At 35.9% G+C, this 13,737-nt stretch overlaps 1 protein-coding gene across 2 annotated transcripts in view; it reads left to right on the plus strand.

Annotated features, from left to right (window-relative positions):
* cd36 (CD36 molecule (thrombospondin receptor)) overlaps positions 1–13,737 on the plus strand; it is a 70,591-nt gene that overhangs the window by 10,421 nt on the left and 46,433 nt on the right. For both annotated transcript variants that reach the window (XM_039761053.1, XM_039761052.1), the window contains exon 2: positions 6,789–6,949. In XM_039761053.1, coding sequence (XP_039616987.1) covers positions 6,855–6,949 — 95 coding nt within the window. In that variant the 5' untranslated portion in view covers positions 6,789–6,854. The remainder of the gene's footprint in view (positions 1–6,788; positions 6,950–13,737) is intronic.

Raw genomic sequence — 13,737 nt, forward strand, 5'->3', positions numbered from 1 at the left:
CATTCTTGGGTCTTCTTGGAAGTCAATGAAATCATCCTTTGCTGAATCGTTATAACTCAAAGTCGATATATCAAACGAGAAAGGGTTTTGTATCCAAACGGATTCCATGCTAAGATCATCAATATCTGGAAAGTAACCCTCAAATTATGTACTTAGAACTTCCAAATGATTTTTGACTTCTTGAAGTATTTCTACAGGTAGTGTTTTACTATCTCCAATAAGGATATTATCAAGGATTGGAAAGTTTGCCAGGTTTCCGCTTTGAACACGACGACGCCAGAGAGGCAATTTCCTTGCAAATGAGACAACTTTTCCCCTGGCTTGAACAATGTCCACATCCCTTCCCTGAATTGATATTGTGACGTCCCGTCGAATAAACACACTCAGGAGCCGCTTGTCCGGGGAAGTCTTCCAAATGCCGACTGGCTTTTTATTCCATATTCCGCGATATAAACGGTCCCCTACAGCTGCCCGTTGTCTGGGTCACAGGGACACCTCCAAAATAACAAAGACTAATCACCTTCATCCTATCTACCTCTCTTAAAAACAGTTACTTCCCTTCTTTTACACCTTATGCTGTTCTCCTCACTTTCTCCAGCCTCTCCAACTCACACTTAAGGCCAAACCACCCCTTTTTATCACGCCCCATTAATTAACCCGGATTCCTGTCACTCATCTCTCTCTAGGGAGGTGCCCCAAGCCCTTACAAACAGGGTTCCCCCAAGACTCCACCCCAACACTGCTTCCCTTCCCTATAGCCCATGCAATGGCAAGACACGTCACACTATGTTCAAATCATTGAGGAGACTGAAAATATCAGCCAAATATCCTAGACTAACAATAAAATGTTCATCTTCAAAATAATCAGCTAGTTGATGCTTGAGAAATTCGAGAACTTCATTCTGAAGTTCTACTACACACGCGAAAACACGGCCACGTCTCAGCCAACTTACCTCTGTGTTGTACAGTAACACACTGTGTTCCGCTCCAGTTTCATCACAGAATTTTTGAAATAATCGATGGTTCAATGCACATCCACGAATAAAGTTGTGTTGCACAAGTATTCCCATCACTTGTTTAAGTTTCTTTGGCAATGTTTTGGATACCAGAGCTTGGCAATGTAGAACACAGTGTGTACACAGCACATGTGGAGCTTTCTCGTTGACCATAGCAACGAATCCAGATTTTTTGCCAATCATGGTAGGAGCTCCATCTGTAGAAAAAGACCCATCAAATCCCATGCCAACTCATAGTGATCAAAGAACGACTGGATCAGCTTGAATACGTCAGCTGCTTTGGTTGTTGTTTTGAGTCGCTCACAGAATAAAAACTCTTCTTGATGTTCTTTTTATGTACATACTGTACAAATACAAGCAATTGATTCTGGTTTGAAACGTCAGTTGATTCATCGGTCTGCATGCTGATTTTTGCAGGACTTTGTTTAATCTCGCTGACAACTTGGGTTATTATGTCCTGACTCATGACTTTAATTCTCTGGTGTACAGTGTCATTGGTCAAGGACACCTGACCAGAGAACCTTCTTACATGTGTTTGGTGAGTCCACCACATGCTCCAAAAGTGTTTTCTTATTATTTTTCTTTTTTATTTTTTGACTACTCTTCAATAAAGCCCCACTCTGTGGAGTATATGGCTTAAAGTGGTACTATGGACAAATTACTCCCATTTCAACTGTGGATCTTTAAAGCTCCTTCAGTGTTATCCTTGTTGTCTTTATTGAATTTCTGATTAATGCCCTCCATGCCCGGCCTTTGAGTTTTGGTGGACGGCCTTCTCTTGCCAGGTTTGTACTGGTGCTTTATTCTTTCCATTTTACTGTAATGTGGGATATTCAAAGTTTGTGACTTTTTTTAATAACCAAACCCTGATCTATATACTATAATAATGAGTTTGGAGTGCTCCTTGTTCTTCATGTTAATTGCTTAGTGGTGTTTCAGAGTAAAGTCTATTTATGCAGACATCATGTGACAGGTCATGTGACACTTTGATTGTACACAGGTGGGCCCTAATCAACTAATTATGTGACTTCTGAAGTTAAATGATTGGACCAAATCTTATTTAGGGGAAATGAATATGTATAAATGCACAACATTTCAGTGTTTACTTGTTTATAAATGTCTATATATTATATATATTATACATAAATGTCTACGAGTGGAAGTGTGTGTGTCTGCCCAGCCCAGAAGTGAGAGGTGGAGTTGGGGTAAGGGCTTCACCTCCGAGAATACACAAGCGAGGCCAGCACATTGGCAAAGCAAAACCTCTGAAAAAAGAGTCACCCACTTAGCCACTAATACAGAAGAAAGACGAGCTCATCAGCGAAAGGAAACCTCCGAAGAATGACAGTTGCTTAGCCACAAATGCACAAACAATGCGAGCATGTCGGCAATACGAAACATCCTAGGAGAGACATGCCCAAAGTAGTTCTTTTCAATTACCTGACACCTCTACATTTCTATTTTTTTCTGACGATTTCAATAGTTTCTAGGACTTTTTACAGCATGGGCTTACACAGCTAGTATATATATTGAAAATGACAGGCAAGGCAACCTCGAAAATTTGGGACCCAAACCTAGTTGTCCCATTTACTTCAAAATGAATCAAAAGGAAATTAATGCCAGCAGGTAGAAAAGAAAAACAGCTTCTTAGGCAATGTAACAGAATAAGCCCTCGGCTATAAGGAAAATAGCGGGTCATTCCTGGGAGCTCCATTCGGTGGTTCACTCTTATGAGTGAATGACAACTCTGTCCTTGCGGCTGGGTTTCTTTACAATGCAAGCATGAGAAAAGGAGGGGCTAAGGGCCCTTACTGGGTGGCTACTCTGAACTTTGAGGAGTGAAGAAGAAAAGAACATTAGTGATAGTGCCCCCACTCACCCAGTAAATCATCACATACCTGGAATGAGCCTATGAGGAGGACTTCCAAACTGCATGCATGACAATATATTAGAGCTGGGAATCAGCACTGATGTTCTGATTTGAATCCAATTCTGATTCACAATACCCTGTTTCGATTTGATATCGATTTTATCTTGACTGAATTAGCGTGCATTGATATATTTGAAGTGGTGGCTTTCTTTAGAAATTACTTAAACATTAATATAATGTGACACATTTCAGTAATACTTTATTTGAAGGGTGTCTACATAGTGACTTCATAACATATGCATAACATAAGCATGGAATAATATTTAAGAAGAAATACTTCACAGCAATACTTCATAGGCAGCAAGGTTGTTTCTAGTGTGACTGGCTTGCAGAGCGTTTGTATACAACACATACGCCACAAGTGCCCACTCATTTTTAATGTGCGATTGTCACGTAGGAATCTGCTGCCTTGGATGTTCAGCTGTTCGTACATCAGCTTTAAGTGTTGAAGATGCTGATTTCAGTTAAAGAGAACACACCATTTTGTGCGAGATAGTAAAATGCTTTTTCTGTAGAAAGCCTTAACAGGTGCATTAGCATAATCTAATGGATGTGATGCCAAAAATGAAGATAAACTATCCATCCATCCATCCATTATTCAACCTGCTATATCCTAACTACAAGGTCACAGGGGTCTGCTGGAGCCAATCCCAGCCAACACAGGGTGCAGAGCAGGAAACAAACCCCGGGTAGGGCGCCAGCCCACCACAGGAAGATAAAGTAAAATCTACATATAGTATTTGAGCAAGACAGAGATTCACAAGATCAATCTTGAGACTTTAAGAATATATATATATATATATATATATATATATATATATATATATATATATATATATATATATATACACACACAAAGTATTTTGTTCTCATTCCACTTCAACAATTTGGTCTATACCGTTAAGTCCATTATATAAAATCCAAATGAAAATCCATTTTACTTCCAGATTGTAATACAACAAAACAGGACAAATACAGAGAAGGATGAATACTTTTGCAAGGCACTGTATGTTTGTGATATAAGTTCTGGCACCTACCACTTTGAACTGGATAAAATAAATGTGTTAACTGCTATATGCATTTCTGGTTTCTATTCTTATATTCTGTACCATAAAGCATTCAGATTTTATTTTCTTAATGTTGCTTGGGCAAAGAAGTCTCTATAGTGCACATCATAGGGCTGTCCAGACATCTGATTGTAAGTTGTCTGCTTAAAAATAATTCCAGACATTTAAGCCACTTTAAGATAATATGGGTTTTATGGATGACAAGGTCCAAATCTATTTACAACACAAACTGCCTGTAAAATAACAAAGTTTACATAATTTATTTTTAAGCCATATTATTAAACATGATTGTCGACATTATGACATCAACTAGATGTGCAATGTGCAAAATTTAATAATTTACCTGACTTTTGTACACCTGCTGTCGCACTAGCATAACATAGCTTTGTAAATTTAGATTTTATTCGTAATTAGTTGTAATTTGACCTTAATGAGCAATCGTGGAGAGGGTACTTTAATTTGATATATTCAGTATATTTATTCACAGCAATTATAATTGGCATAGCAAACACTGCATCTATAGATAAACAAACTAGATTGTAAAGGTAGTGTAGAACAATATGAAATGGTTTAGTGGTGCTGCATTCCACCTCCAGAAGCCCATGAGCTTGCTCATTGCCAGTGTGGAGTCTTGGCTTTCCTCCTACCTCGCAAAGATGTTTGTTAGGTTAACTGGTGACTCTGTATTTTCAGTATTAGCGTGAGTCAAAAAATTATAAAGTTGCGATATACTCTGGTCTTTAGACCAGCAGTGTTTTGTGCTGTTGAATGGATAGTAAACAGCACAGGATTACAGCCAGAGACATGTACCTCAGGAAGGTAACTGGGAAAACAACAAGAGACTGGTAGTGGAATGAAAGGGTTAGGGTAGAGTTGAAAGAAGTATTGTTGGTGAGGACTGTCAGGGAGTGGCAGTTGAAATGGTTTGGACATGTGATGGAGATACAGGAGGACAGATTAGAAAAGCCAGTGAATGGAAGCAAAACCAGAAGCAGATGTGAAACACCAAGTACCACCTACTGACACAATGTAATGGAATTGGGAATGGTAGATACTAAGACTACTTTTAAGATGAAAAGGATGGTTTGGATTAAAGGATGTGGAGGACATAGACCATATCTTGCATATGCTGGATGCTGCAAGGCTAAAGGATTGGCAAAAGAAGAAGAAGAGTATCTGTCAGTGTGACTTGCAATAGATGAGTTTCCTACCCAGGACTGGTTTTGGTCTTGTGGTACTGGATACCTACAAACCTATAATTGGATTAAGTATTTATTATAAATGGATGGATTAATATATTATAAAAACACTTTATAATAAAAATAATAATATAAATATAATATAAATACTAATTACTTTTTAAATTTTGCAACAAGCATTACTATATGTCTGATTCCTCTCACAGTGCAAAATGTGTGTTGGTGAGTGTGTTCTGCAATAGCCTAATGCGTTATCCAAGGTTTGGTTTTGCCTTGCCCTTGGATAAACTCTCACACGTTATGAGTCTGAAATAAAAAGAAAAACTTAAGTGTACATTAGCGTATGTCTGTGTGTCTGACATTAAAACTATTAGGAATGCCAGTGCCTTTCGAGTAATGTACAGCAACATAACCAGAACACTCCCTGGCCTTGCTCTATAGTGTGAATTGTAGTTTCACATTAGCAGACTGAGGTTGATGAGATTTCAGAACTGAAATGTAACCAAGAAATGCAAAATCACACAGGTAGGATTTCGTTTGATCTATTGTTCTCAGTAGTTTTAGTATATTTGCAGCTTGTACACTATATATATATATATATATATATATATATACAGTACATATATATATATACAGTATATATATATATATATATATATATATATATATATATTTATATATATATATTACAGCAGCTTCTGGTATGGATTTTTTAGTTAGAGACTAGAAAAGAGTATAAACGAAGACTCCATGAGAGTATGAAATTAGACAGAATTACACAGAACAGAAATCTGTGCAATTTTTTCTGTTTATGGAATAAATTGAATTATATTTTCAATCATCAAAATGCAGAAGACTATACACTAATTTAGGATTCTTAAATAATAATTCAAACATGCTTTTAATGGAGTTGTGGTTCAGGCTATACAAATTAGGCAGGAAACAAGGCAAGCCCCTGCATAGTTGAGATTATCTGACTGTATAAATGAGAGCAAGACAAGACAGCTCATGGCTGCAGTTTAGTAGGAAAGTATAAACAAGGTAGTTTCTCCTTGGCTGTGAGTTGGGCTGCTGCACAAGCAAAACTTGATGCAATCTCACTGGACAGTCACAGAGCAGGTACAAACAGCTGCCTATGAGCTCACTGACTAGACTGTTGCAGGCTTCCTGGATGAATATGCCACTGCAAATGGCAAAGCAAAGACAAAACAAATGTGAAAAACCATGTTAAGGGCCAAATCAAAGAAAATGTAGTATAAAAAGAGTGAAACCCTGCCTAGAGTCAAAAGGCTAAGAATGTTAATAATAAGCTTCCTAGATTTTACATTAGTGATATTTTGGTTAATATGAAGTGGCGGCTGTTTCTCATATAGGTTAATTGACTGATTTTCTTTTCGCATTTCCATATTATGACTCATATTTTGCCCCCAGTGTAAACAATGAAGTCTATTTCATTTTTTTCAAAATTCTTTGATATTTCACCAAGTGTTTTATAGACTAAATACCAGGTATATGAAACAAGCATTGAAGAATTTACCCATTCTTCTAAATTATTTCTACTTTTTTTTTTTAACAGGAAAGTGTTCTTGAAAATCAAACCACTGCTTATGAAAACTGGATCAAAGTTGGTGGAACCGTATACATGCAGATTTGGCTATTTAATGTGCAGAATCCTTTGGAAGTTATTCTCTATGGTACATCACCAACGGTTGCACAAAATGGACCTTATACTTATAAGTATGTTTTTGATTTCTTTACATGGGTCTTTTTCCATGTGTTGCATCTCAGTAAAAATTATGTTAAAGCTTCAGTGAAAAAAGAGTCTTGAAGGGCATCATGAAGAAGACATTTTTAGAATTTGTCATAATATTTGTAAAATGGCCATATGGGTAGGACACAGTTTATTAGAATCACTTAGTAGGAACAAACAGACCTTGTTTGAAGAAGCTGCAGTACAGATATAATGCAATGTGTCCAGGTTTGCATAGGTATTTCAATATCGGGGACCATAGTAAACTGTGCATGCCCTTAATAATTACTCTCTTCAGCACTTCAATAACAACAACAACAACATTTATTTATATAGCACATTTTCATACAAACAGTAGTTCAAAGTGCTTTACATAAGAATAGAAAAATAAAAGACACAATAAGAAAACAAAATAAGTCAACATTAATTAACATAGAATAAGAGTTAGTTCCAATGGCCAGGGGGGACAGAAAAAACAAAAAAAAACTCCAAGCGGCTGGAGAAAAAAATAAAATCTGTAGGGATTCCAGACCACGAGACCGCCCAGTCCCCTCTGGGCATTCTACCTAACATAAATGAAACAGTCCTCTTTGGATTTAGGGTTCTCACGGAAGGGCTTGATGAAGATGGTCATGTAGGCTTCTGGCTTTTAATCCATCCATCATTATTGGAGCATCATGAAGCTTTGAGTAGGTGGAGGTGGCGCAGGCCACCACCACAAAGAAACCGGAAAAAAGAAACTGAAGAGAGAGTAGAGGTCAGTACAGATTTTAGAGCCACCATGAATAGTTATTATGATGAATTGAACATACAGAGTATCAGGATTAAGTTAAATTAAGTTAAATTGAAGTTATACAAAGGCCATGTTAAAGTAATGTGTTTTCAGCGGTGTTTTAAACTGCTCCACTGTATCAGCCTGGCGAATTCCTATTGGCAGGCTATTCCAGATTTTAGGTGCATAGCAGCAGAAGGCCGCCTCACCACTTCTTTTAAGTTTTGTTCTTGGAATTCTAAGGAGATACTCATTTGAGGATCTGAGGTTACGATTTGGAATATAAGTTGTCAGACATTCCGATATATAAGATGGAGCGAGATTATTTAAGGCTTTATAAACCATAAGCAGAATTTTAAAGTCAATTCTGAATGACACAGGTAACCAGTGTAGTGACATTAAAACTGGAGAAATGTGTTCAGATTTTCTTTTCCTAGTTAGGATTCTAGCAGCTGCATTCTGCACTTGTTGCAATCGATTTATGTCTTTTTTGGGTAGTCCTGAGAGGAGTGCGTTACAGTAATCTAGTCGACTGAAAACAAACGCGTGAACTAATTTCTCAGCATCTTTCAGTGATATAAGAGGTCTAACTTTACTTATGTTTCTTAAGTGAAAAAATGCTGTCCTAATGATCTGATTAATATGTGATTTAAAATTCAGATTACAGTCAACAATCACCCCTAAGCTTTTTACCTCCGTCTTGACTTTTAATCCTAATGTATCCAGTTTATTTCTAATAGCCTCATTGTATCCATTATTGCTGATCACTAAGATTTCAGTTTTCTCTTTATTTAACTTGAGAAAGTTATTATTCATCCATTCTGAGGTACAAGTCAGACATTGTGTTAGTGAATAAGAACAAGGTACCTAAAGAATACAATAATTACTTTAACTTCTGAAGACCTCAGGTAATATACATTTAAAAAAATATTCAAGTAAATAATTTTGCATAAGTATGGATTTGATTGTCACTAAACTGTTGAATAAATGTCAACATTTCACAGACTGAAAGATAAGCAGCGTTTACAAAGAAACATGTTAATTAATTTTGTCTCTTTTGCAACAGATTTAAGATATACTCCACCCAAAAATTATATTCTTTTATATATTTCTTGCTCCATGTAGTTTGTAGTGATTGGTGAGAAAAAGCTTTAATCTCATGTTTTCATGGAGGACTGAGATAACACACTTTCTAATAGAATGGGCATCTATAAAGACAAATGCTAGACCAGAGCACACAATATGAAAACATCCATGAAACGTCTCCTATTACTCGTGTTACATAATTCACACACCATTCAGTCATATACTCACAAAAGGAAACAGCCATGCATTTTTTGCTAAAATGTTGTGAAATAAATACTTCTGGTAAAATCAGAGAGTGCACGCAGAGGAAACATGTTCACATTGGAACAAGCTATTAAATAGAAGACAGGACACTGTAAATTTAAATTCACATATCAAAAACAATATATTTGTTGTTGTTTTGTTTGATGATGGTAGGAGAAAAAGTGTCTCATCTAAATGATAAAAATGAAAAGCAATGTGCTTACTATACTTTTTGGTGAAAAGACTTTTAGTTTCTGGATTTATTTTAGTGCAAAGGACTAGAAGCTGTAGATGGAGTAGGAGTCTGAAGAAAAATGTAGCTCAGGGTATTGCAGTTTGTTTTTGTTTTAGTTTTATTATTGGATGTCACACACCAACCAGAAGCTGTCTTTTGCCGGTCCAGCTGTGCTTATGTAGTTGAACAATTGTTGAGATTTGCCCTGAGTATTCAATCATTTCTCACTGAGAAGCAGTTGTTCTGTGTTTGTTTTAGCATCTGGCAAACCTTTAATTAAACATTAGGTGCCATGTCTATGTGTTGTATCTTCACTTCCTGGTAATGTACTAACTAGTTGGTAACTAACTTGTTTCTGCCCAATCTGCATTCTAGATAAAAGTCGGTCATGTTTCTTCTTCTAACTATCTCATATGGAGACACTGCTGGTTTGATTTTTGTTCCTTTGTTCTCATTCCAAATTTAAACACTACGTTAACCCAAGTTGGAGACTTTCTATACAAACTAACTATTTCTTGACTCATTTTAACTGTTTTAATTATCCATTTTATCAATAATAATATTTGTTATCTACAAAGATTTTTGCTTTACTTATAACCTTATTCTCTGCCAAACAAAAGTAAAATACCTAATCCAAGAGGCTTTCAAGACAAGTATTTATTTTTTTTATTATATTAGAACAGCTGGAAGATAACAGATACACATCAAAAAGATGAGACTTCATGACTTTTAATGTTGTGAAACTGTAAGAGATTGTAAGGGCATGTTTGGCATACCTTTCAATTAAAATTGCAATTTGATCATTTCTTCTAACTGGTAGGAGCACATCCATGTACTATTTAAAACTTAAGGTTTTAAACAAAAAATAAAATAGTTTCACTTGAAAATTTTTAAGCTGTGCTTTTTAATTATTACACTTTGAAATCCTTCATCAGATATGTCAAATTAATTTTAGGTGGCTCCAGATGGATACAATTTCAGGTGTTTAGCACAAGCAAATAATTTAAAGAAATGTTGAAACATGTCAAATGTGTCATATATATTTAAGCAATATGGCTGCAGAGTATGTACAGTTATGTCCAGAAGTATTTGAACAATGAAACAATTTTCATAATTTTGTGCTCTGTGTGCCACCACAATACATTTGAAATGAAGCAATCAAGATGTGAATGAAGTGTAGACTTAACAAAAAACTTGTATGATCCATTTAAAAAGGCAGCAATTTTTATACATTACATTTATACATTAAAATTATTTGTACAAAGTAACATAATCTTTAATATAATGAACATTTTCAATGCTTGGTTTGAAAATCCTTTGCAGACAATGACTGCGTGAAGTCTGGGACCCATGGATTCCCCAAATGCTGGGTTTTCACCCTACTGATATTCTTCCAGGCCTTTACTGCAGCTGTCTTCAGGTGCTGCTTGTTTGTTGGACTTTTTGCCTTCAGTTTTGTCTTCAGCAAGTGAAATGCATATCCAGTTGGGTTGAAGACATTGGACTGACTTGCTCATTGAAGAATATTCCTCTTCTTTAACTTGAAACGCACTTGGTTTACTGTCACAGTATATTTTGGCTCATTGTCCATCTGTACTTTAAGGCGTCATTCTGTCAGTTTTGCAGCATTAGTCTGAATCTGAGCTGACAGTATAGCCCTGTACACTTCATAAATCTTCCTGCAACTTTTGTCAGTTGTCATATCATCAGTAAATACCAGTGACCCACTTCCCTTGGCAGTCAGGCATGTCCATGCTATAACACTGCATCCACCATGTTTCACAGATGATGTATTATGCTACAGATCATAAAACATTCCTTCTCTTCTTCAAATTCTTCTCTATCCATCATTCTCATAAATATTGATCTTAATTGCATTTGTCCAACAAAAACTGTTCAAAAACTGTACTGTTTTTTAAAAAATATTTTCTGGTAAAATCTAATCTGTCTTTCCTATGCTTGAGGCTTACCAGCGGTTTACACCTTCTGGTTAACCATCTGTATTTACTTTGATGAAGACTTTTCTTGATTGTAGACTTTGCCAATGATAGGTCTACCTCCCATAGAGTGTTCTTGATTTGGCTAAATGTTGAGAAGGGGTTATACTTCGCCAAGGAAAAAAATATGTCATCATCCAGCACAGTTGTCTTCCATGGTTGTCCAGGCTTTCTGGTGTTGCTGACCCCACCAATGCATTCCTTCTATTTAAGAATGTACCAGATTCTTGATTTGACCACTCTTAGTGTTTCTGCTATCTCTGATGGGTTTGTTTTGTTTTCTGTGCCTAATGATAGACTGTTTTTATTTGCATGGATAGCTCTTTGGACCTCATATTGAGAGTTCACAGTGACAGCTTCCAAAAGCAGACTCCACAACTTAACCCCAGACCTTCTATCTGCTTAACAGTTAATGGAATAATGAGGCACCAACTCCCATCTGGCTATGGAACAGCATGCTAGTCAATAATCCAAATACTTTTGAGCCCCTGAAAATGGGGGGACCATGTATAAAAAACTTATCTTATTCCTAAATCGCTCATACTGTATTTCTGTTAAACCCTTTGAATTAATGTTGAAAGCCTACACTTCAGTCATTTCATTTCAAATCCATTGAGGTGGTGTACTGAGACAAAATTATGAAAATTGTGTCACTGTCAAAATACTTATGGACCTAACTGCTTACATGAGTTCAGAAGCAAACTTTCAAAAGTGAAGGTATGCTTAAATATACTTACATCTTTTACCATTTTCTGTTTGAAAAACAAATGCCTTAATGTCAACCAGCCCCAGAACTTAATAGGCTCAGTGCTCATAAACGTATTTGTCCCTCCCTGTTTTCCTCTGTTATTGATGATTTTTGACACTGAATGTTTTCAAATCTGCACTCAAAATCTAATATAAGATAAAACTCACCTGAATGAACAAATAATACTTACAAATGTATTTTTTATTTATTTCATGCAGTAATTCATTTAAATCACCTTACAGAGATCTATTTTCATTTTGACATTAAAGTCTTTTTCTGTTGATCAAGTTCAAAAAAGCCAATTTAAATCCACTCTGATTCAATGTAATGTAATAATCAAATGTGCAAATTTTCATATTTTTGCATACTATACATGAAATTTCTGTTTTGTTTATATTCAATTGTATTTTGCGTTTATGTTTATTAATCTTAATTGACAGTGTAATTTTTGTTTAAAATGCTGGACTTATAAGAAGAACTGTGCTGAATAAGAGTAAATTGAATCTTTCCACTGACTTTCCCCATTTTAAGCTGCCACATTTTGATAATCTTCTGCTTTTCTCCCATCCCTTATAATCTATCTCAGGGGTAGGCAGTTGCCACAGTGGCTGAAGGTAATTAGAAACCAATCCTAGCCAGTCTCAGACCTTATTTAATTTTATAGCTTGTTAATCTGCAATGTAATGTTTTTATATTGTAAATGTTAACCTTTCCAAGGATATCATCCAAATGATTTGAAGCCTAAAACAGGTCATTTTGAGTCTGTCATATCTTTCTCTTAAGTGTTTTATTAAACCAAATAGTACATGATGAATCCACACAGGTGTACATGGAAACAAGTTAAATGGAGAACTGCTGGCTCCTTCATTGTTTGGATCTTATTGCTAATAAGGAGCCATTAAAAACAGTGAATGCAGCTATTGAAGACTAAAATAAGCAATTACGGGTGGGGAACCTTAATAAGTAAGACTACTAAAATGAAGCATCAAGCAATAAGTGCTTCATCAACAATAACTGAGTTCTCATTAAGAAGGCTAGAGCAAAACCTGCAGTCACTGCAGCCCTCCAGGACCGGCATTGCCTACCCCAATCTATTTTTTTTTTTATATTTTCAGTTCAGAATCCTACCTTGTTGCAACATTGAAACTGTTCTTATTTCTATTATGAGTGACCTCATTTTTGCTTCTCATGATACTTTCACTCCTTGACTTCAAGGTAGTTTTAGACATTACTGAGCTCATCACTCTTCCAAAACATTGTGTTGGAGTCATGAATACTGACTACTTCTGGATGTTGGTTTTTTAGACATTTGCAATGATGTGTCTTTGATGGTGGCAAGTCCTGTCACAACTCTTCACAAACTTTTTCTCCTTTAATGGTTCTATATTTGAGCTTCTTTTTAACATCTACATGTTGTTACTGACTTATTTGTTTTGCAACCACAAGTTTAATTGTCATTAAAATGTTGTTGAAAACCAGATCTATATGAAAGTCACTCCCAGGGAGATTTACCTTACTGCTGCTAGCTTTGAAAGATCTGTTTTTTTCAGTTTTTCATGATATTTCTTTTTCTGGTTTCACCATACTTTTGGTTTCTGCATGCTTGTGATGGCCATATAGAAAGTAAAGACTGACTAATGATCTTGTATATATACAGTAGTGTTCAAGCACCCACTCTAACATTAATGTTTTGC

The sequence above is a fragment of the Polypterus senegalus genome, chromosome 8, assembly GCF_016835505.1.
Source record: "Polypterus senegalus isolate Bchr_013 chromosome 8, ASM1683550v1, whole genome shotgun sequence".
Lineage (NCBI taxonomy): Eukaryota > Metazoa > Chordata > Cladistia > Polypteriformes > Polypteridae > Polypterus > Polypterus senegalus.